The sequence below is a fragment of the Eulemur rufifrons genome, chromosome 16 (genome assembly GCF_041146395.1).
Source record: "Eulemur rufifrons isolate Redbay chromosome 16, OSU_ERuf_1, whole genome shotgun sequence".
Taxonomy (NCBI): domain Eukaryota; kingdom Metazoa; phylum Chordata; class Mammalia; order Primates; family Lemuridae; genus Eulemur; species Eulemur rufifrons.
The window spans coordinates 92,112,703-92,136,721 of NC_090998.1; the positions used below are offsets into that span (position 1 = coordinate 92,112,703).

The 24,019-nt window shown below is 56.2% G+C and overlaps 1 protein-coding gene across 1 annotated transcript in view; it reads left to right on the forward strand.

The window, feature by feature from the left end:
* The window catches only part of PARVB (parvin beta), an 88,587-nt gene that overhangs the window by 33,568 nt on the left and 31,000 nt on the right, over nt 1–24,019 (forward strand). The window contains exons 2-4 of the mRNA XM_069489550.1: nt 9,818–9,907; nt 11,622–11,692; nt 18,968–19,070. Coding sequence (XP_069345651.1) covers nt 9,818–9,907; nt 11,622–11,692; nt 18,968–19,070 — 264 coding nt within the window. The remainder of the gene's footprint in view (nt 1–9,817; nt 9,908–11,621; nt 11,693–18,967; nt 19,071–24,019) is intronic.

Below are 24,019 nucleotides of genomic sequence, written 5' to 3' on the forward strand. Positions count from 1 at the left end.
CTTATTTTCTCAGCAGAGCGCACTTCGGCCGTCCCTGGGTACGCTGACACGTTGCGGATCGGATTAATTAGTGCGAGTTTCACAACTCGGGAGCCGCCGCACGTGCTCTCCAGACTTACTTTTTCCATTGCGTTTCTGTTTCCTGTTCGTTGAGCACGTTTCTCTACAGGTGTGTTAATCGCGCGGGCTCCTCCGCCGCTGGAACTGATGGGCGGATTCCGTCCGCCCTGGCGGGTCACAGCGTGCCGCTTGCCGGCAGGTGGCTGGGCTCGGAGGGGCGGCGACCGTGACACCCCCGGGGAGATGGTAGAGTCGCTTTTCTGATAATTGTTTCTTTTGGGCTCCCACCCGCCCCCACCTTCTGCTGCTTCTAGGTTCTTTTTTCCTTTATTATTAACTAATGACAGATCTTCATGACCGGCTGTTAGGGGCACTTTGAAGTATTCACGGAAAGCCAGCGTGATTGACTGGCAGAGACGCGACACACGCGCCCTCCACAAATGAGGGAAGCGGAGCGCTCGCATCAAGGACCCGCGGGGTCAGGGCGCAGGGGCTGCCGGCTCTGGAGCGAAGTGGGGAGAGGGAGACGGAGGCGAACAGGGTGACCTTTGGGGGCAGGGAGGCTGGCTGCAGGGGTGTGTGTGCAGCTGTTCATCGAGGTGGGGTAACTGCACCGTGTGCTCCGGAAGGGCGCACCCTGGCGGTGGCGCCCTGGAGTCCACCGCCGAGGTCCCGGGGGAGCGGCGCCAACCCCCCAGCAGGCCTGAGCTCGGCCACTCTGCCGTCCTCCCCGCCTGCGTGTGGCTGCGTCTCAGCTCCACTCCACGTACCTGGAGGGGGCTCCCCTGCCTCCTGTGGGCCCGTGGTTTCCTGCTCCCGGGTGGCCGTCGGTGCGATTGTCCTGGTCCCCGTGGACAGCTCTGACCCGGCTGGCCTCGGTGGGCTTTAGGAGGCCCTTCTCGCATTCCAGAGTTGGTGCTGCCACCCCAATGTTTACGCAGAGGAGGAGTCCTGCTATCACTCAGCCTAATTAGTGTCTGTTCTGGGTGCGCAGGGACCCAGTGAAGGCCTTTGTGGTGATGCCTGTGCGGTGGGTTCCGGTCTCCGAGGTCCTGCCTGGTTTGTGGGGAGGCGGATGTTTCCATGCCCAGATTTGTCGACAGTTACTGACCTCGGGGCACATGGGCCCCTTGAGCCAACCGGACAGCTGCTTAATGAGGCCACTCCACGCCAGGCACTGGCAGATGACTGAGGCTTTCGGGACTTGGGTTCAGTCTGGTTCCACATAGGCGAGACCTTGTTGAGCAGATGATCCTAAACTGTGCTAGTCTGGTCCCTGAACCCTGGTGCAGGGCTCATGGCAGGGACAGGCGGTGGGGAGGGGCCCCCATTCCTGCTCAGCTGCTTGGCCACACACCACTGTAGGAAGTTCATCATCATGACAGCCTTGTGACCAGCGCCGGTCCTCACCCCTCTGCAGTGAAGAGACTAAAAGATTGAAAGAGTGGAAGCATGTGGCCATTCTGCGAGGACCCTCCAGAGCCTCTGTTCCCTCTGATCCTCTGTCTGGGCTGGGGTTTTGGAGGAGGGGAAGGTGGCTTCTGGAGAGGGGACATCTGCAGTAGGCTCTGAAGGCCCAGTGCGTTGGGTCTCCCAGTGTGAGCAAAAGCACGGTGGACCCTGCTGGAGGGAGCAGGAGAAGGCGCTAGAAAGGCCAGCTGGGCTGGGTGGCAGACTGCGTGTGGTGCGTGGGGAGGAGTCTGGACTTTGTTTTGGAGGCAGAGGAGGGCTGGGATCGTCTGTGAGCCGAGGAGTGACCCGGTGGGCCTGTGTTCTGGGGACAGTGTCTTGAGACGCTGTGGGGTGGGGCAGTAGAGGGTCGGGGGATGGCCAGGAGCCCCGAGGCCCAGCAGCAGGTCGTGTGGCCGCCCCGGCCTTCCAGAGGTCTGGCCACTGTGGCTGGCCCCCGAGGACTCCATCTGGTGCCTTCAGAGGCGTGAGCTGAAGGAGCTGACCCACTGGGCTTTCAGTCTGAAAAACCGACCTGATTGTCGCTGATCTCTAAAGGATCCTTTTATCCCCTTTAGAAACGCGGAGCCCACCGCCAGCCCCTCCCGCACGCCGGTTTCTGCGTGCCCGGGCGGGCGATATGTAAACCTGACATTTTAACGCACACCTAGAAGTCTTTCTTTCTGTTCTCCTTCCCAGAGACAATTCGTTTTTCTGTGGTTCTAACATTTTTCTGATCACCCCAGGGACAGAGGGGAAGAAAAGGCCGTGTTTCCGGGCCGAGGGAATGATCTATTTAACATTGGCTTCTGAGCTACAGCTTTTTATATATATATATATTTATACTTAAGCAACTTTTGGTATTCAGGAGACCTAGTTTCCCTGAGACAGATGGCTGCTTTCCATCTCGGTGGTCTATATTTTGGATGCCTGCGGCAGGTGGCCCGCCGGAATGCGCACCGCGGGAGGTGAGGCTTGGGAACGTTGTCCCAGTGGGTCCCTAATTGCAGAGCAGAATCCGTCCTCCCGAGTCCTCGCCCTCTGCACGGCCACATCGCAGTAATTGGGTTCTTGGTGACCCACGACTGCCAGGCTAATGTAAGCCTTAGTGGAAACCCTCTTTTTCCACCCAATTAAGTGGCCGGAGGTGGAATGTTGTACGAGAACAGTCTGTTTCTGGTTTCTCTTACTTGAATTCCCTACTTAGCTCCATTGTGCCTATGTATATGCATTGTATTCATTTGCTCGTTCATTCCCTAGATACTGATTGAGTGGCTGTCACGTGGCAGGCTTTGTGCAGGATACGAGGCCATGGTCATGAGTAGGACCTGGCCCCTGTGCGCTCTGTGCCGGGGGCAGGGGGGCAGACACGCCCCACGATCACGTGCCTGGGGAATGAGGGTTTGTAGTTGTCATGTGTGTGGGGACCCAGAGGAGGGTCCCTAACTCCACCCAGGGTGGGAGGTGTAGAGAGAATGCTTTCCAGACAAGTCTGGGGCGGGGGATGGAGTTGGATGATGGAAAGTTAAGGGCATTTCAGATGGTGGGGACAGCTGGGCAGAGGTGCGGAGCTGTGGCCCACAGGAGTGGCCTGGAGTGGCCTCGTTGGCAGGTGCAGGCAGGAGCATGGGGGCTGCAGCTGGGCTGATGAGAGGAGGGGTCCGCCCATTAAGAGTCTTTAGGCACCACTGTGAAGGGGTTGGGTTTCATCCTGGAGCTGGTGGGAGCCATGGCATGCACTACACCAGGGAGTGACGTGACAAGCTTTGTGTTTCAGAAGACAAGACTTTGTCAGTTTGCAAATGACAGAAAGTCCAACTCAAAGTGGCTTGAGAACAAAACGGAATTCATTGGCGCATTTGACTGAATGGTCCAGGGGTGGCTGGCCTCAGGTAAGGCTCGATCCAGCACACAGATAGTGTTGCTACATTCTGTTTCTCCTCTTAGCTCTTCAGACCTGGCACCTTCGTTTCTAGGTTCTGTGTGGTGGTAAGATGATTAGACAGCTGCCGCCTGCATCCTGTCTGGGTCAAGGCCAGTGGGAAAGAGTGCCTGTCTCACCCTCTACTCCTGGTAAAGTCTCAGTGCAGTTCATTAGCTCTATCTGGGGCTGTGCCCATCCCTGACTATATTCCTAGGCGTGTTCTGGGATGCCTGCTCTGTGCCCTGGGGCTGAAATATAAGGCTGAGAGTGGTGGCAGGAGGGGCTGGCTCTCCCAAGGGAAAGCTGAGTCTTGTTTGGCAAAGAAGGACGAATGGATGCTGGAGAGAAAAAACAGTGGTGTCCAGGACAGTCACCTGCAAAAGGGGAGAGGCTGGGTTGGGGTGGGAAGAGGCCTGGAGTGAACCTGTGGAGGCCAAGGTGGTGGTCCTAGTGAGAGAGCTCCCAGGCCACCCCAAGGGTAGGTCATGAACTGCCACTGCCCAGGGTGGTCCTAGGTCCAGCATCTTGGTTCCTTCCTCTGTGTTCTTGGCACCGATACCTGGGCTGGAGCCTCTACTTTCACGCATTGACCCAGAGTCAGGTCCTTTGCATGGGTGGGGCTGTGCCGTGGGCGCCCCTCCTCAAGTTCCTCCCCTGGGGCTGACAGTGCTGTCAGGAGAGTCCTGAGGCTCCTTCCGGGTCCCAGAGCCATCGCTGTGGTTGAGCCCATTTTGTATCCTGCCCTGTAGAATTGGATGCCACTCCTTTGGCCCCCCCACCAGACCCTGCATATACCCTTGCCAGGGCATCTGTTCATTTTCTGTTCTTTTAGCTTTATTTTTATTCCACAAGGAGCATGTGAACACAATCTGTCTCCTCCCGGCTTCAGCCACGCAGCCCTTCCGGAGGTAATGCTGTTCTTGTCATGCTGGAGCGTGCCCTTTCACTCCTTTTTCTGTGAATTGAGATATTTGCACATAGAAATATACAATGTTTAATTTTTCTGGTTGTATTTTTTATATGAATATCATGCTATACTTTCTTTTTGAGATGGGGTCTTATTCTGTCACCCAGGCTGGATGGAGTACAGTGGCATCATCGTAGCTCACTGCAGCCTCAAACTCCTGGGCTCAAGTGATCCTCCTGCCTCAGCCTCCCGAGTAGCTGGGACGACAGTTGTGCTCCCCTGCGCCCAGCTCGTGCTGTACTGCTTTGCAACCTGCTTTTTAAAAAAACCTCAGCACTCGGAGCTGTATTGCACTTAATTGTGCTTTGAATCCATAGGTTGGCTGCTGGGGTGGGAGTGCCCGGACATACCTTTCCTCTTCGGCTGCCTGCAGACTCTCTGCAGAGCGAGGGCAGGGCCTGCCCGGCCACGTGCACAGCCCTGTTCCCCGCCACGGGGCTTTGTCAGATCAGCAGCCCGTGACATCCAAGGCTTGCCGCGACCTCAATAGGACAGGTCTTTAGCTGCGAGCTCTTGATGTGGAGTCAGTGCCGCCTGTCGACCTCCTCTGGATTTTACCTTACTGAAATGCTCACACATTTATTTTAGCCTCTAAACTTATTTCATTTTGGGAAACGGGGTGGAACCTTGTGCCCCAGCAGAGCAAACCCCATAAATCAGACGGCCGAGCTGAGCGATCCTTCTGGATTGGGCAACAGTCACGGTGCCCTCGTATTCCCCTGGCCCTGTCAGCACAGCTCAGAAACTCACCCTCCGCGTAGGCATTACGCTGCGTTAAATGTGCATAAATACACCGAGCTGATTACGGCGGGCTGGTGTCCTGCATGACAAGGCCAAGATCCACTCCTCGGGGACAACAAAACAGCTCTGCCGCTCGAAAGGCTCTTTCTTTTAAGTTTTGCTCCGTGGATGGCTGGAAGTCATTTCATTCTCCCCGTGTCCGGTCAGGAGGAGCAGCTGCTCTCCGTGGAGCTGTTAGCCTTTGCGTGTCTCACCCTGGGCCAGACGTTGGCATCCATCCAATTTGTAGTCACGAGAAACTTGGAGATTGAACGTGGGGTTCATGACCTCCTGGGGAGGGCCAGGCCTCGCTTTTCAAGGCTTTTGCTCGTGTGACACGCCAGAAATAGCCCAGGCCTTGAGTCAGGTCCGCAGAGCCTCTGCTCGCCTTGCCTTTGGATGTCAGGACAGATTGCCCAAGAGCGTCTCCCCCAGCTGTCGAGGCTGATGATGTTTTTGTTCTTATTTAGATCTTATTTGGGTCCTATTTTAACTCCACTGAGCTGTGAGATCTTCACATGAAGTACAACTGGATTTATTTTTGGAAGAACTGCTCTGTTAAGACCTTCATGGCTGATGAATTTAATTATTCTGAAACATTACAGCTTCTGCGAAGAAACCACCCCTCTGGGCGCAGATGGAGGTTGGAAAATTCATAGAAAGCTCTCCTTTCCCCGCGGAGGCCGGGGCAGCTCACTCAGCAGAGACGTCTGGGGGCTCCGGCGACCCCGCGGCGGCAGAGCTGGTGGTGGGGTTGCGGGGACCTGTGCCTTCCTCCCCTCGCCCCTCCTGGCGGCTCTGAAGCCCACTCGGGTTCTTTGAGTCGGATCAATTGGAACTGGAAGTGGGTGGGGCTTGAAAAGGGCGGTTACGTGTCCCAAATGGAGGCAGCTTTCCTGCCGTTCTCAAGTTCTCCTTTTAGACGGCCAGCCGACCAAGAAAGGCCGTTTTTGTTGGCTTTTCTCTTTGATCCTGGTTCAGACGAGGCCCTCTGAAGTTTCTCCCCCTGATCTTTTGTTGTCTGTGAAACCCAGGAAGTGCACATATGGTGTAGAAAGTCCCCATAGGTGGCCGAGAGTCTCTGCTGTGCTGAAATGACACACTTACAGAAATGTCAGAAATGGAGTCCACATCGTCCTGGCCGCCCAGGGCCCGTGGCTCGGTCTCCCTGAGGCCTCTGTGTCCTCACCAGGCCACCTGCAGCCAGACCCCACGAGCAGCCCCCCCATCTTTGCAGGGGGTACGTCACGGTCCCTCGTCCTGCCCCGAGGGGGCCTGCCCCGGGCCCCCTCGTGGAGCCGGAAACCAAGGAGCCTTTGTGATTTCAGATTAATTCTTTCCCTTAAGGTAACCTTGTACTTGAAACCAGCCTGCTGTCAAAGTTGTTTTCCTAATAATGGCAAAAGAAAAAAAAGCTGTCTCAAAATCCTTTTTTGGAAAGATCCTGGGTATAAAAAATTAAACAAATAAATAAATGAAACCCTCCAAAGAAAAAGATTAAAAAAAAAATCAAAGATGGAAACTTTGTGTTTGGCCTGAGGAATAAATGGCAGGCTTTTTATGAGATGCTTTTAGTGTTCAATTCTCTTTCCTCCTTTTTATGTTCTTGTAATTCTAAATCAGAGCGGTGGTTCTTTTTTTTTTTTTTTTTAACCTTGCCCAGTGTTTGGGTGGAGCAAGGGAGAGAGTGGGCTTTGGAAGCATGTGTTCATCCATCAACAGACAGGAAAGTTGGCGTCCACCGAGGGTCACGCGTGCCCATGACTGTTCCGTGTGCTCATCTCATGGAAACTTTGGGTCACTCCAAGGTGTATCGGCCCCATTTCACAGGTGGAAACATGCATGGCTCATCAGTGGCCGAGTTGGGATTTGAAACCCAGGTTCTAAGCCCTTCCTTGTGCTGTTCCTCAATTATGAAGACCTACTTTGTGCAGGAGCTGAGTTTTCACTGGGTTGGAGGGAGGTCTAGGAAAGAGATAGGGCTGAGTGACTTGAGCTGGGTAGAGGGAATCCTGGACTGGGAGGGGAGTGCCCAGAAGGGCTTCCTGGAGGAGGTGGCCAGTAAGCTGAGGCTTGAAGATGGGTAGGATTTAGCAGGGTGCAGTGAGGTGGGCAAGATCAGGTGTAACTGGGTTTAGTTCCCTCTCCAGAGCTCACTGGTGGTGTAGGTCAGGTGGCTTCACATCTAACAGAGTAGGCCCAGCTAGGACCCAGCCACTCCCGCAAAGACTTGTTAGGAGAATAAATGAATGGATGACATGGGAGGTGCCCTGCACATAGTAGGTGGTCAGAAAATGTTTGTGACCATCTCCCCCTTTCCCTCTGACGGTCAGGATATGGGTTGGATGCATGCTACACTCCAAGTCTGCAAACTGGTGACCTCTGGCTGGCCCACAGAACTTGAATTATTTGCTCACATTTATAAATTGGGAGATTCCACACAAAACCTCGTATTTCCAGCTCTTCTTGAAACCTCAGAAGATCTGGCGAGTGTGGCCTGCACCTCCCACTCTGCTGTCTTGGGCCGAGAGAGGAATGGTGTCCCCAGAGACAAAGTGGCAAGGGGCACTTGTCCCGGCAGATGCCCTCCCCGTCTCTCTCTCCTTGCTTGGCTCTGGAGCCGCGCACCGGCCGTGGAGCGTGGTGCCCCAAGGTGAACTCCAGCGCGGTGGGAGCGTGTTGGCATCGCCTCCCTCGTGGCCGGCTGTTGGGTTTGTGTGGACAAAGGCATTCATCTCAGAACAGCGCAGACACTTAGGAAAACAAGCGAGAGACGGTCTTTCCCCCTTAATCACTGATCTCACGAAATCGAGCCCCAGTCCCTGGGAACGTTCACACCCTCCGCGCGCACCGCCACCGCCCGGGAACGCGTGCCAGGCCAGCGGATCTCTCTCCGTGACTCAAGACTGCCGGCATTTCGCATCTTTGAAGTGTTTGTCTTTCTGGCAAGTGGACCCGTACTTTAAAAACCAAAACATTCCTGGGATTAACAGAAAGCCACTAAACTGGCACGGGTAGGTCCTCGGGGAGGGAGAAGCTGTGGGCACAACGGGAGCCCCTCCTTCCGAAAATCAGGCGATCCGCGGAAGACAGCAGTCAGGTTTAGCCTGGAAGCTCCCAGCAGAGAGGATGTGACTTTGTGAAAGGGGCAGGGCCCCGAAAGGCACCTCGTGAACCTTGGTGCGGTTGAGTATCAGCGGCCACCAGGCCAGGCTTCAGGGACTGCTGGCTCTGATCCGCCACCCATGTGGTTTGCACAAGGTCCCAGAGGCCCTTTTCCCGATTGTTGCCGTCTTTCAAGGCCAGCTCAGTTGCTGTCTCCTCCAAGCAGCCTTCCATGCTTCTCCATGGACCGAGGGACCTCACTCTCTTCTCGGTCACCTGTCTTTTGGTTTGTTCCTCTCTTGGAGCCCTATCGCAGAGCCGCCCTCCCACGCACAGGGTGTGCGTTCTGGGGCCCCCGGGCACTCGGCAGTCTCCCTTATTCCTCCAAACCCCGTGAGGTGGGTGCTGCTGCCACGCCCACGTCATAGATGGGGAAACTGAGCCTTACTGGGGTGAAGGGACTTGCCCAAGGCCACACGCCAGCAAGTGGCAAAGTGAGATTTGGACCACGGCTCTGTGGCCACAGGCCTGTGCACGTCCCGCCGACCGAGGGGTCTGCCGGGCTGCACCCCGTCCTCCTGGCCCCTGGGGTCTCTGCATGGCTCAGGGCGCCGCGCAGAGCAGGCTCCTTCGGGGTTTGCTGTGGCACAGGAGCCCGGGCGGCTTTTGTGAGCGTTTCCCGTTTATGAAGGTTGCAAAATCCCCGGCCCTGTTTAGTGTCATCTTTGATGTTCAAGGGCGGTGTGGAAATTTCTCTGTTTTTATGTGACCCAATTTCTGTGCTTTGAAAATGCTGTTCCTTTCCTCCTCCCTCTCTGTTTTTGACATCAGACGAGCAGGGCTGCCTGCAAGCATTTCCCCGTCTACCCGGCTCCCCTCCGCCCCCCCAGGCCCTCGGCCACGGCTCTGGGGTCCAGGCCCGTCCAGTACGCCGGTGATGTGCTGGATCTCGGGTCTTTCCGAGAGGAGTCACAGGATCACCGTGGCGGCTCACCTGCGCGTCTCACCTGTGCCGTGAAGCCCACCTGTACACCTTTCTGCCTACAGGAAACCTGGGTCTTCTGTTCTTCCTTGACTGTCAGCACAGCCATTGCAGACGGCCACGGAAGGGACCTCCCTGGGCCTCTTCTACCCTCTCTACCTGCAGGACGCGGCTCTCCAGGGGAGGGGAGGGCGGCCCCACCTTCTCAGGCCCTGTTGCTGAGGTCCAAGCTTTGCCTTAGCAGCCTTGGGCAGATCTGGAAGCCTCTGGAAGCATCCAGAACCTTCGATGTCTTAGTCATGTGTTTCAAAGAGCAGCGAAAACAGACTGGCAGGGCTTGGCTGGCATTGGGAAGTATTTGGTGAGGGGGAAGAGTTGCAGAATGTATTCTTGGTTCAGAGCATTTTCCCTTGGACTCTTTCTGGGCAACAAGCCTTTTAGGAATGTTTGTTAAATGCTGAAAAAACAGGAGTTTATTTCTCTCCACTTGCACAGCCAACATGTGAGGCTGTCTACGCTAACCTGGGTTTTCTTTCTTTTTGCTCAACAGTGAGTGACCTGCAGGAAGAAGGCAAAAATGCCATCAACTCGCCGATGTCCCCTGCCTTGGCGGACGTTCGCCCCGAAGACACCCAGCTAGGTAATGCCGGTTTCCCCAACCCCTGCCACGAGACAGTCGGGCTTCCGTGGCTCGAGATGGGTCTTGTTGAGGCTGACAAGGAGCCCGAGAGTTCTGGCCGCCTGATCCGACGCTGGTGGCATCGAGAGTGTGGTTCTTAGCTGCAGGTCACGTTTAGGAAAGTCCATAAGGAAAAGCAAGTTCTCCCTCGTACACTTCTGCCCCCGTCTGAAAACGTACATTTTATTGTTACTCAGGTTTGGTGAAGCCACGGTGAGGGGAGACTGACGCTGAAAAGAGCGTGCTGTGCTGCCACGCCCTGCCACGCCACGCAGGGCCGGAGGAAGGAGCGTGGCAGACGGCTTCACTGTGGTTTTCTCGAGAAGGAGTGGGCGGGGCAGGGTGCGCAGCTCAGGACTGGCCGGTTAGATTGTCTCGGTGGCTCTGGCACAGCGGCTGCCCTGAGTTGCCTGGTACCTGGCCCTGGGGTGTGTCCAGCGGGATGTCGGTTGGAGCGTCAGAGCCCCGAGAGCCCAGTTACAGAGGTGGCGGGGGCTCCGGAGTGGTTTGCACGTGCAAGGCTCGCTCTCAGGGGGGCGGTTTGCCGTCTCCAGGAGTTAGCTGGCTCTGGAGGGGCAGTCGCTCTGGGGCCAGCGAGGCCCCGTGATGTCAAAGCATCAGAAAATGAAAAACATGATTAATTCACCTCCCATCTCTATGCCAGCTGGAGCTGCCCGAGGCCTGGGGCTTGCTGAGTGGGCCCTGCCCAGTGGCGAAGGGCCCCACACTCACTGTCTGGCGGTGATGAGGTGACAGCCCAGGCACGTTTTGGGACCCAGTGGATCTGGAAGGCAATTGTGGAACATTCTGCACATTTCCAATCCCTGATTCAAAGGGAAATCCCGGCTGATCCCTCTCTGGAAGTTTCTGCAAGGCCAGGCCAGCAGGAGCTTGCGGAGAGGAAATGCTAGTGCAGTTCAGCCGGCTGGGCTCCCTGAGATCCCGCCGGGGTATCCAGGTGGTTTCTCTCTCCCTCCTGGAGGAGCACAGCTCTGTGCGTTGCTGCTGCTGTTCAGGCGGACACTCCCGGGTCACTCTCTGCAAGGGGAAACTGAGGACTCAGGTGCTCTGGGATGAGCCTGCTTTAGTGCCCGTTTCTCCTCCGTGGCACTGTGGACCCCTGGGGCCGTCCTGTGCACTGCCGATATGAAGCCGTGTCCCTGGCCTCTGCCCACCAGCTGCCAGTAGCGTTTCCCCACCAGTGGGGACAAACACAGATGTGTCCGGACATTGCCACGTGTGCCCGGGGGCGTGGTCGCTCCTGGTTGAGAGCCCTGCTTTAGACCAACGGGAGCCCTAGAAATAGAATATCTTAAACGCGACAGGCTGTTATGTTCTCAGCATAGACCTACTGAACAGTGTTTGGTGACGCTAAGGCTCGACACAGCATCTGTGTCCTCCGTCACCCATCATGGGCGCCGACCAGGCATCACCTCTGGGTCAGGCACCCTGTTCTTCGCTGGTGTCCCCGCTGACTGAGGCAGGGGTGCCACGGGGATTGGACATAGGCCCAGAGTCTGTGGGCAGAGAGAGGGAGTTCCGTCTAGGAACACGAGAGTGCTGGGTTCTCTGCTTCTCGGCCCGTCTCCGCCCATTTGTGAGGGGGGCGTGGCTGCCCCCAGCGTCCCTGCCATCCCCCAAATGCTAACCTGTGACTCCCTTTTGTCCCTGGCAGAGGAGAACGAGGAGCGCACGATGATTGACCCCACCTCCAAGGAGGACCCCAAGTTCAAGGAGCTGGTCAAGGTGAGGTCCGTCTTGGTTGGAGTGTCCTGTCGGGGTGAGGGCTTGGCCTTGGGGTTCAGGGCTCTGGTGAGCACAGTTACTGCGGCGTTGGGAGGGGCCGGGCGCATGGTTGAGGAGCGGAGGGAGGTCCCAGCCCACAGCACTGAGCACCTTCCATGTGCCCGGCTCGGCCCGGGGCCTCACAAAGCCTCTCTTGAGCTCCGCAGGACGGAGTGGGCAGCCGGGAGTGAGTGGCTGGAGTGGCCTGTCACACGCCTGCAGGTCGGGGTGAAACTCCCTCTGGGGCCTGCGGGGTCTGGATGAAGAGGCGAGTGCGGCCCCTCTGGCCACTGCTGCCCAGGAGACCTCTGACACGGCTGCGCTGGTGCTAGGGGGACGGTCGTTTTTGCTGTGTCGGGACGGGCAGGTGTCCCCGAGGCCAGAGGCAGCGGCCGCTTGGTTCCCGGAAGTCGGGGAGCCGTGAGTGGAGGGGCCGGCGGCTCTGTGTTGTCCCTGGAGCAGCGGCTCCCACCTGCCAAGAGGCTTTGTGCGCGGTGTTTGTCCGGGTGAGGTTCACGGTACCATCACCTAACAGGGCGAGCAGCTTAGAGACAGGACGTGGTGTTTTGCCCCAGCCCAGACCTATGGATTCTTACCTCTGGGGGGATGGGGTGGGGGTTGGGGGAACTTGCGAATCGGATGCTGATGTGGATGGTGCCAGGTGCACACTTTGGGAACAGACGGCCCGTTTGGGTGGTTCAGACAAAACCCCTCTGTCCGTGTTACCGGTGTGGTTCTTGCTGCTTTTCCAAATGCCCGTTGAGTGCTGTGGATGGTAATTATTGAAGTTTCTAGATAGATCGGACCCCTCCCAGTGGTTTCTTATAGGATTCGGTCCAGAAGCAGATGTTTTTAGTGCAAAGCGCGTACAGTGTGCAGGCCTGAGCAGGTCAGGGGCAGACGGCGTGTCTGGTTGTGGCCGTCCCTCGTGGCCTCGTCCCAGTTTTGAAACTGGGGAGCTTTTCCGGGAGCCTGGTTGTCCCCTCTTTTCTCTGTCACCTGCTCTTTTCCTTGTCTTGGTTGCCTGTCCTGCCTTCCCCTCTGCGCTGCCCCCTCGACCCCTGCTGCCTCGGGAGTGTCACCGTTGCACGCACTGCGAGTGGCCCTCTGCTCCTGGGAAACGATCCTGGGCCTCGGCAGAGCCAGGCTTTGGAAATGAGGCCGGGTGTTCCGAAATGGTCTCCGCGCATCCGTTGTGTGTGGTGTCGTGCTGGGGTGAAGGTGACTTGGGTCAGCGGGCTGCGTTCAAATCCCAGCTCAGATCGCAGTGGGAGAATAACAGCGCCGGCCTCGAGGTGTCACCGTGAGGGTAACGCGAGGTCCCTCACACGGTCCCACGGTAGTGCCGCTGGGCAGGCCTGGGAGCGTGAGTTGAATGGGGGAGACCCCGGAGGGAGACGATGGCAGACCTGCAGTGCCAGCTTGGAAATGGGCGCACGTGTCCCGTGGGTTTAGGTTCCTGAAAGACTTACCTGAACGTGGGTTTTGCTGGCGTTTCTTCCTGCAGTTTCCTCCAGCAGCGACCTGCGGGTGGGCGGCAAGTGCTGCCCAGGCAGCTAGGGGCTTGTAGATGAGATACTTTATGTTGTTAATGATTCTCGAAAGAGGGGTGGCAGTTCCTGTGCCTTCCAGAATGAATGGCACTTGTGGTCAACGAAAGGCCTGCGTGTGGTCTTCATGCCTGGTTCCTGGCACAGGTCCCTGGTGCACAGCGCCTGGAGCCCTGGGGGAATTTCCTGAGTGAGAGGAGCATCTTCTGTTTATCATCAAGAGCCCTTTCGACGGCACCCGAGTTTATGCCAATGAGACGCCCCAGGCTGGGGGCTGGTCCCAGCCGAACAACCGCAGGATAGAAGGTCGGAGCCCTCAGCCCAGCCGCCAACATCTGGGGAGGGCAGCGGGACTGGAGATTGAATTCCTCATCAGTAGCCAGTAGCCACGTGCCTGTGTCATGAAGCTTCCGTGAAAACCCTTAAACGAGGGGGCCCAGAGAGCTCCCGCATTGGCAAGCGCATGGGGGTGCAGCGAGGGGGCACCCCCCACCCCCATAAGGCGTGGACACTCTGCATCTCTTCCTGTGAAGGCTGTTCCTGAGCGGTGTCCTCATTAATAATAAACTGATAATCCTAAACATTAGCGAATGCTCTCCTGCGTTCTGTGCGTTCCAGCAAATTGCTGAACCTGCGGTGAGAAGGCCCGATCAGAGTCAGCCGGGCAGAGGCGCAGGCAGCCTGGGGGACCCCATCCCAGCGTCTGCAGTGGGGCCAGCTCTGTGGGTCTGAGCTCCTAACTGTGGGGTCTAACTCAAGCTGAGTCGTTGGACTCCAGTTGGCATCAGATGAAGAGAGAATTGCTGTTAGAATGGCGCACTCGGTGTCAGGAGGAGACCTCATACTTCCTCGGTGCGTTGGTCCAGGGCAGGCGTGGAGGGGCACGCTTCTCCAAGAACACATTCCACGTCCCATCTCCCGGGACTCTCCTGGTCTTTCAGTTCTGTTTTCTCGCCCCCTTCCTCTCTGGGGGGGAGGCAGCTGCAGGACAGTGATCCTCTGGGTGGCAGTCGGTGCCCTGGGAGCCATGCAGAGTGCCCCGTGATGCCCTCGGGCCCCCACCGCCTGAATCTCCCCCGCCTGTCACAACAAGGCCACGTCCAGCTGTGACTCTTTTGGAAGCGATTAAAACATAACTGTCATAGCTCTGGGGGACACAGACTGCAGATCCTGATTATAATTCAGAAGGAACTAAAGGAAAAGTAATTTTTTATTCTGGGTAAAGCAAGCTCGTGAGCCGTCTGTGACAGAGTGGTGTGCCGAGACCACAATTAATGATGTCCTAGATATTTGCCTGCGGGATTTCGAGTTTGCAAATGAGTATGTCCCTAAAAACAATGCCGGTGCTACCTTTAAAAAGTCCTTTGTGAAGCAGAGGGTTGAGATGGATGGCCTGGGAGGTACAGTGGCAGGGTGATTTGTGGCATCCAGGGACAAGTCTCATCTCCTCGCGGCAGTGGTGACGCTGGGTGGTAAATGGCTTTTGCTCCCCAGGGCTGACCGCTGTGGCTTGTTGCCTGGAATGTGACTTTAATCTCTTTCTGTTTGTTATTTCTGTATTTGGGCTTGGACCAGGTTAGAGACCCAGATGTGATTGGTTTTGTGGTTTCTTCATAGCAGAACCATTGTCTCCTGTGTGTTTTCCTACAGGACTAAGCTCTGGGCAAGACAGCCTCTGGAGCCAAATGTTTGCATGCCCAGGAGACCTTTCTAGAAAGTCTCTAGGTGGTTTTGCAGTTTGTTTGAGTCTCTTCAGAGGGTCCGTTCCTGTTCTAGCTGCGGGGGATGTGGCATTGAGCAACACACTGGCCCGGCTGCCCACCCATGTGTAGCTAACAGTCCAGCCGGGAAGACAGACATGACAAGGGACAAGTGAATATGTGGTCAGATGGCATGAGTGCTTCAAAGACGACTAATGCAGGAAGCAGAGACCCCACCCCCATCCCTCCACCCCCCTGGTTAGGGTGGGATGGTCAGGGAGGTGGCATTTGAGCAGAGACCTGGAAGAGCACCCTTGGTGTGCTCCTGCCTGGCATGTCTAGGACCAGCGAGAAGGGCGGTGTGGCTGGAGCCTGAACAGACAGCAGAGGGGCCAGAGACGTAACTGGAGCGGTGGCAGGCGTGTGCCACGGTGCCCTCGAAGGCACTCCATTTGATGCCCAGTGCAGTGGGGACCAGCTCTTCTGGTGGCCACGGCATGATGAGGTGGCTCAGCTCCCATGTCCTCCCACGGGCACCCTTCACGCGTGTGCCCTTCCCAGCACAACATCTGCAACCCCTGCAACGTCCTGCCTGGTGCAGAGACGGGGTCTGGGTTCCTTAGGGTGGTACCTGGCATACAGTAGATGCTGCTGGGTGGATTCAGTCAGAAAAGGGCTTTTGACATGCAGAGAACCCAGTGACCGCCATGCCAGCGTCTATGTGGAGCTCTGTCGTGGATGAGGACGGCAGCCAGCTCACCTCACCAAATCCGCCCTCAGCCCTGCACGGTCCAGACCAGCACCTGCATCCTAGAGATTAACTTTTTTGATAACGGCTTTACTGAGATGTAATTCACATACCGTACAATTGAATGGCTATTAGCACGTGCACAGTGGTGTTCAGCCATCACCGCAACCCGTTTAAGGACATTCTCGTCACCCCACAAGGAAATCCTGTGCCCGGTAGAAGTCAGTTCCTGTTCTTCCCTCTCCCCAGCCCCTGGCGACCACTGATCTGTCTTCTGTCTCCATGGATTCGCCTGCTTTAGGTATGTCGCACAAGTGGAATCACACACTCTGTGGCCTTTGTGACCGGCTTCTTTCCCTTAGCACACGTTTTCAAGGGTCATCCGGATTTTAGCGCGTATCATGCCAAACATTCTCTTTATAGCAGCCTCCTTCTTATGGCCGGATAACATTTCATTGTACGGACAGACCACGTTTTGTTTATCCACTCATCCATTGATGGATATTTGTGCTGTTGCTACTTTTTTGGCTATTATGATGAACACTGCTGTTGTGAACATTTGTGTACGACGTTTTTGTGTGGACGTGTGTGTTCGATTCTCTTGGTATATACCTGGGAGAGGAACTGCTGGGCCACGCGGCTACTCTACATTTGACCTTTTGAGGGTCAAAGGCTGTCTTCCTCAGTGGCTGAATGTTTTCCGTTCCCACCAGCGACGCAGGGGATTCCAGTTTCTTCCCATGCTTGGCAGCACTTGTTACTATACGTCCTTTTCATTGTTGCCACCCTAGTGGGCCTGAAGTGGTCTCTCATTGTGGTTTTGAGCTGCATTTTCCTAACAATTAGTGAGGAGCATCTTTTTGGCCATTTGTTAATCTTCTTTGGAGTAATGTCTATTCAGATCTTTTGCCCATTTTTAACTGAGCTGTTTTTGTGTTTTTATTATTGAATTGTAACATACTTTGTATATTCTAGACACAAGTCCCTTAACGGGTGTATGATTTGCAGACCTAAATGTAAGAACTAAACTCTAAAACCCTCAGCAAACATGCAGGTGGGTCTTTGTGACCTCGGCTTAGGTAATGGTTCCTTAGATATGACACCCGAAGCACAAGCAACAAAAGAAAAAATAGGTAAATTGCACTTGCTCAAAATTAAAGACAACTGTGCTTCAGAAGATACTATCAAGACAATGAAAAGACTGCGCCCTCCGTGGGCTCTGGGTCCAGCCTCCCGCTCTGCTAGTGCCCGGGACGGTGGTCCTGCTTCCTTCCCAGAAAAGGAGCAGTTAGAGGCCCCGTGGAACACCCGAGCAGAAGGATCGTCCAGAAGTTTCTGGGTTAGGGACGGCACTGGATGTCGTGGGAGGGCATGAGGGGCCTCAGAGGAGAGTGGAGCCAGGGAAGGCTTTGTCCAGGGCGAGGGCTCAGGAACGTGCCCTGTGAAGGTGGGGGGAGGTCAGGAGGATCCCCCAGAGGAGATGGCAGGGGGTTAGAGGGGAGGGTGGGGGCCGCAGCGTGGTGGTCTGCGGGCCACGGGGGGAGAGGACCTGGAGGGGAGCGGGCCGCGCGCTGGGCGCTGAGGGGGAGTCAGGTGCGGCCGGGACTCCAGGCCAGCTCTGTCCCCAGAGAGCCAGAGCCGGGGCACGGTGGCCCACGCTGCCCTCCTGAGCCTTCGCAGAACCAGAACACCATGGGCTGCGCACCTCCGTCCTCCCCCAAACCTTCCCTTTTTTTTATTTTTGCTTCTGTTCTTCGTAGGATTGTGTGTCAGGTTTAATATTTTTGAGTTAGTGGAAAATAGAATACACCTGGCGGCAATGTGCTGTGCGGCCAGTTTTGCCGGTTGCCGCTGTTTCGGAGAGTGACAGCGACAGAGAACAACATACTCTGGACTTTGCCCTTTTGTCCATGTCACAGACGGCTGCAAACTGCCATTTCTGAGCGGTCACTGGGACCAATTAGAGGGTTTTATAGTTTCGCCTGCGCGGGAAGATCAGGACTCCGTGTCACTGGTGACGTGCGCGCAGGCCTCCGTTTCGTTCTGTGGGGTCGGCGTGTGGGCGCGGGATGGGCCAAGTGGAATTGACGGGTGGGGAGCCCGTCTCCGTAGACACCCGCACGGTGGCTGCCGTCGCTCCTGCCAGAGCGCAGCGCCCGGAGCTGAGTGGGGGGACGGTTGGGAAAAGTGCAGAGGAAGGCAGGCTGGCGGGAGGGCTGCAGACCTGTGTTCCCGCGGGAACCCGCACCCGCGTGTTCGCGGCTGCACCGTCCGCAATGGCTAGAACGTGGTGGGAGCCCAGACGTTCGTCGACGGGCGGATGGACAAAATGCGGTATCCCCGAGCGGTGGGACACGACTCGGCGTGAGGAGGGAGGAGGCGCTGACACGTGTGCAACACGGACGGAACTCGTCAGCGTGGCGCGGGTCAAAGCAGCCGGACACTAAAGGTCGCGTGTGGCATGATTCCAGTTATAGGAAATGTCCCGAAAAGGTAAATCCACAGGGACAGAAACTAGATCAGTGCCTGGAAGGGGAGGGGGAGGGAGAAACGTGGGGTGCCTGCCAATGGGTCCAGGGTTTCTTTTGGGGGTGACGAAATGTCTAAAACTGGTTATGGTGATGGTCGCACAACTTTGTGAATACGTGAAAAAGCCACTGAATCGCACACTTGGAAAGCGCGGACCGCGTGGTGTGTGAATTCTGTCTCGGCGAGGGAGGGCAGGTGCTCTGAGCTTCTTGGCAATGCCTGTGTGGGGTCCCTTCCCTACGGCTTAAGGCTCGGGGTGATCCAGGACCGGCGGGGGATAGTCTCGGTGTCACTGTCTTGGGGCCGTGGGGGGCAGTGCTATCAACATTTACACGTCTGACCCCTCCCCCACAGCAAGGCGAACAGGCAAGCTCCCCTCACTGGCGGTTTCCCCCTTGCCCGGGTTCCCAGCTGGGAAGAGGCTCAGTTTCACCACAGCGACGGCCTCTGCCAGGGCTCCCCTGGGAATTCCCTGGGACGTCCCGGGCTAGGTGGAGAGACTCAGTGCGCCTGCGCCCTCCCCTCCCTCCCCGTCCACAGACTGAGTGATGCTCGTCCCCTGCCCCCCCCGCCCCTGGCCCTGGCTCTCCAGGCCACTGTCTGGTGGCCTCTGCGGCGCTGGGCAGGGCTCCCTGCCACACTTGCTCTGGTCCTTGCCCGTCCCCGCGGCACTGGCAGAGCGCGGTGGTAACGCCCTCCTCTCGTGCAGGTTCTCCTGGACTGGGTCAACGACGTGCTGGTGGAGGAGAGGATCATCGTGAAGCAGCTGGAGGAGGACTTGTACGACGGCCAGGTGCTGCAGAAGCTCCTGGGTGAGTCTGCCCACCACCCCCCCCCCCCCCGCCCCACCACCCCCGCCGACCCCCTGCAGAGGGCCCCAGGCGGGACCACAGGATTCTGTACGGCAGCCTCGGCCACACAGCTGGGAGCAGACTTGGAGCTGCAGCACACGCCTCCCTGGTGGCGTCCCCAGCCCGGACTGTGGCTTCATCGCGTGTCTCGGGTGTTCACAGGGCACCCGCCCTGGGGCTGCAGCAGGTCACGCACAGCTTCCAGAGCCGCTGGCAGTGCCTGTCCTGCGGGTGCTCCTGCCCTGGGGAGCACGGGGTTGGGGCACAGCCGGGAGCGGTTCTCCCCGGGCCAGCAGGTCTCCCACCCGCCCCGCCCCCTCGCCTTGCGCCTTCTCCTGTGAGCGCCTTGTCTCAGGACGGGAGGCGCCGGGAGGGGAGCAGGTCCCCAGCAGATGTTTTGTGAGTGAATGTGTCACCAAATAAATCATAGCTCATTATTCCTCACTAGGGGCAGCTACTTTATTGTCTGCATTTGCCAGCTTAGGCCGGTGTGGTCGTCTTCCCGAGACTGGTTGATGAATAGCTCGATGGGTAAATACACCGATTGTCTATTCATCAAGTGTTCCATGAATGCCGAGTGCTGGGCGCTAGGGCTTCAGTGACCTGGGAAACAGATGTCTTCCCCGCCTCCATGAACCTACAGTCCGTCTAAGAAGAAAAACTTCTGAGTAATGACAGTTACTGTCCGGTTCAGCTGTGATCGGGGCATTAAGGGATGCTACAGGTTCTGACACGAGAATGCCCGACCCGGCTCCTGCAGAAGGAGGAAGCGTCGCCGGCAAGGACGGGAAGTGCAGCGTTCACGGATGCGTGATGAAAATAATTTTAGCATTAACATCCACTGACTGGTAGTGGGTTCTCACTGTTCCTAGCACTGTTGGGGATTGTCATGTCTAATTGTCACGATGGCCCTGGGGACCCAGGGTCTCCTAGTTAATGGTGGGGCAGCCTGACCCCAGAGCACAGCTCCTGAGTGCTGTGGCGCGTCCCTGTCTCTCACCTGCTCAGGGAGCTCCCCAGGTACAGGCCCTGTGTGGACACCCACCTGCCTTATCACAGCTGGGCTCACAACAGCCCCGAGGGTGGGCTCAGTGGTCACTTGTCCCCCAAATGCCTTTTGCTTTGACCCAGGACACAACCACGTATTACGTTTGTCATGTTCTTTTTGACTTCTTTCATCTGGAACCCCTACCCCCTTTTCTCTCTCTCTTGTTCTTTCCGTCTTCTGTGACATTTCGAAGGCTCTAGGCCTCTGTTGAACATCCTACAATCTGGATTTGTCTGATAATCTACTTGCGATTAGATTCTGGGCAGACGTTCTTGGTGAGAATGTTCCAGAGCTGCTGACGTATTCTCTCCCTGGCGCATCACATCAGGAGGATGCCGGGCTATTACCAGCGAGCTGCAGGTTTGACCATTGGGTCGAGGTGGTGGCCGTCGGCTCTCTCCACGGTAAAGGTGCTGCTTTCCTTTGTGGAGAATGAGTGGTCTCCGGAGGGGAGGCTTGGAGGCCAGGGGGATGTCCTGCTCACCCACAGCGCTTGCCCATGATGTTGGCATCTAATGGCTGATTGTCCCCTGGATCAGTTACGGCACTGGGGGCTGCAAAGTAGTGATTACTCCCTATTTATCACGCCTTGCCTGCTTGTTAATCGGCATTCGAATCTGTAAACAAGAGCTTTCCCTCTCCCTGTTCCATTTATTTCTTGAACATCCGTATGGACTAATAGATGCTTTTATTTAAAAAGGGGAATGGTAATGAGACACCAAAATCTGGGCCCTGCGGGTCATTGTTGCCACTGGGGTGTCATTGCTTCTAGGCTCTTTCAGTCTGGAGAGCTAGGAAGTATATTTCTTTAGGAAACACCTGTGAGTTCACACAACACCTCTAATGCCAGCTGAGCTCAGCAAGTGTCTTCCTTACCTTCCACCGGTGATCTTGTGTTCTGGTCTGTAGTGAGAGCCTTGGCTCCAAAAATACGTTTGCTGTTCATTCTATCTGATGACACACACACTAGTTCTACAATTGCTGTACCAATGCCTCTGTCCACCACGAATGTGCTGATACGAGATTTCTTTGCCGTTAGTTTTTGTCTGTAAAATATAACCACTAAGTAGATATATAGTTGTAGTTCTGTGCTCAGAAGTTATCCGAATTAATTACTTCTTTTTTGAGTGGTCATTCGTGTCATCAGTTTGACGTACAGTTGGATTGTTTGTGTGTCTCTGTTCAGTTTTGTGGTCTACTTTTTAATTTAATATTTTCAATTTAATTTTATTTAATTATTATCAGTTTTCAAAGTATAAAGCACTTACATCGTGGTTCAAAAGTCAAAACTATAAAAATGGTTTATCTCGAGAGGTCTCGTTGCTGTCTCTTCCTCCTACACACCCCAGGTAACCATTTTTCAATGGATTCTGATTTTTGTCTTTCTTGTGTTTCTCTGCAAAAATATGCATACACACATAAACTTATTTCCCTCTTTCTTACGCAAAAGGTGCACGTTCCATATATTCTTTGACGCACCTTGCTTTTTTCACCTGATGATATGATCTGGGACTCCTTTCACAGAGAGATCATCTTTGTTTTTCTTCGTGGCCGTGTAGTATTCCACCGCGTTCTCCGGTTTATCCACCCAGTCTCCTCTGGGTGGGCGTTTACGTCAGGTCTGGTGTTTTTCTAGTGCCAGTAATGTGGTGGTGAGTAACCTTGCGCAAATGCTGAAGAGACTAAAACTGTTGATCTCGAGTCTGAGGAGTCTTCCTTGAGCTGTCCACCTGTGGAGGGAGGAATCCCCAGTTCCTTCCCCTCCGGCCTCCCCAGGTGTGTTGCCCCTGAGTTGGTCTTTCTGTAGCCATTTCCTCTTTCCTGGGCTGCTCACATCAGTGCGCCAACATGCTGTGATGAAAAAAAAAAAAAAAAAAAAAGGAGCCTCTCTCCTACGACACTCCTAACGCTTGGCGTGGCTGAAATGTGTTGACCGTTAGACCCCTGGGGGCTGCCGGTGGCCCAGAGAGCAGTTCGGTGCAGTGGTGGGGTAGCGTCCTAGTCAGAGGAGTCCAGAGAGTGGACCGCGTCTTTGGGGCACGAAATTTAGACGGGGAGAGCAAGGAGGAGAGTGAGCCGCGGTGCAGGTGGCTCCTTTCTGTGTCCCTCAGCCGGGGCCATCTGGGCTCCCCACCGACACACGGCACGTCGGGCACTTAGCACGGGGCCCGGCACAGGCCTCTGGTCCATGGGAGTTTAAAAGAAAGAGACAAATAAATGCAAAGTAAGAGTGAGGCTGTTGAGTGTCTGGCTCCTGCCGGTCCCCGGAGTCCCCCTGGGTGACTGGCACCTGGTTGAGCATATGTTGATTTCGTGAGTGAAAAAGCCCTCCGTTTGATTACTTATAAAGACTGGGCCGCGTCTGTAGGAAGTGAAAGGGAGCGGTCAGGTGAGGATTTGTCTGGAATTTGCCAGGCCTCAGTCCCATCTAGAGACTCATCTAGAGACTCCAGAAGGGATCGGCTGTTTGTTGAACAGCATCTCAGTTCTCATAAAGCTCTCGTTTTCAGGGTCCCAGAATGCCCTGCGATGGCGGCCTCAGGGACTCAGTGTCCCCTGTAGGTGGGGATGACACATGTCTTAAAGGTCAGCAGAAGATTCCCCCCGGCCCCCCAGCAGCGGGTGGGGTTAGCAGATGTGCCATCTGGGGTTTCCTTTTCCGCTCAACCCCCCTCCTTTGATGGGTCCCAGGGGCCCCATCATCCTGGTAGAGGCGTCTCCCCCCAACACCAGCCTGGGGTCGCTCCTTTGGGAGTGACTGGGGTGGGATCCTGTTCCCCCATGGTAGTAACAAGGGCCGGGTGCCCTGGGCAGAGGCTGCTACAAGGCTGTGAGTGTGCGGAGCTGTTGGGAGAGAGAGGCTGAGGGGGCACCCCTGGGGCCGGGGCGGGAGAGGAGCCCCTGGAAACGGGGGTGCAGCGTCTGCAGCCGCGTGGATTGTGATCGTGTTGCCTGGGCAGGGTCTGCACACTCAGCGTGAATGGCTCTTACAGACCATCTCTCAGGGGGAAGGGGGACCGTGACACGCAGCTCACTCTGAGGACCACGTATTGTGTTGTCCTGACTCAGCGGGCTCTCAGAAAGTGCACTTGGAGGGAAACACTTTTGTGTTTGTTTTGGTCGTATGTTCCTTCCTTCATCTGATGAACGAGTATTCGTTGGCTTACTGTGTGCCAGTTGGGGTCCTGGCTCTGCAGACGGGACGGGAAACGAGAGGGGTGAGGTCCCCTGGCTGCCGCCCCCAGCACGCATCGCAGCAGAGGGAGGGAGGACAGTAGAGAAATATTAGGGGGTGGCGCGGTTCAGCCTGGAAGATAAATACCAAACAGATGCTTTCAGAGAGTGACGAGCGCTGGGAAGAAAACGGTAGAAGGTTGTGGGGTAGAGAGTGGGGGGTGGAGGGCAGGGTGGTCAGGGACAGCCCCTCAGGGAGACATCTTAGTGCCCGTGTGCACAGCGAGTGTGGGAAGGACATTCTGCCAGGGGCTCTGACGTGAGGAGGAGCCTGTAGTATGGGAAGGGCAGTGAAAGGAGGCCGGGGGTGGCAGGTGGGAGTCACAGGGTGAGGCTGGGAAGATGGGGCCAGATGGTGTCCAGCCCTCCTAGACAAAGGCTTTTATTCCAAGTGACAGGAAGCCACTGGAGGTTTCCAGGAGGGCCGTGGCATGATCTGAGTGAGAGTTTTCAGAGGTCACTGGGGCTCTGGGTGCAGCACGCAGGGGGCAGAGGGTCAGGAGCTGCAGCCGAGAGAGAGCAGGATGCCATTGCGCGGCCCAGGCAGCGCGTGAGGCTGCTCTGTGCGGAGGGAGGGCAGATGCGGCGAGGCATTTTGGCGGTTAAAACTGCCAGGGGACCCACGGCT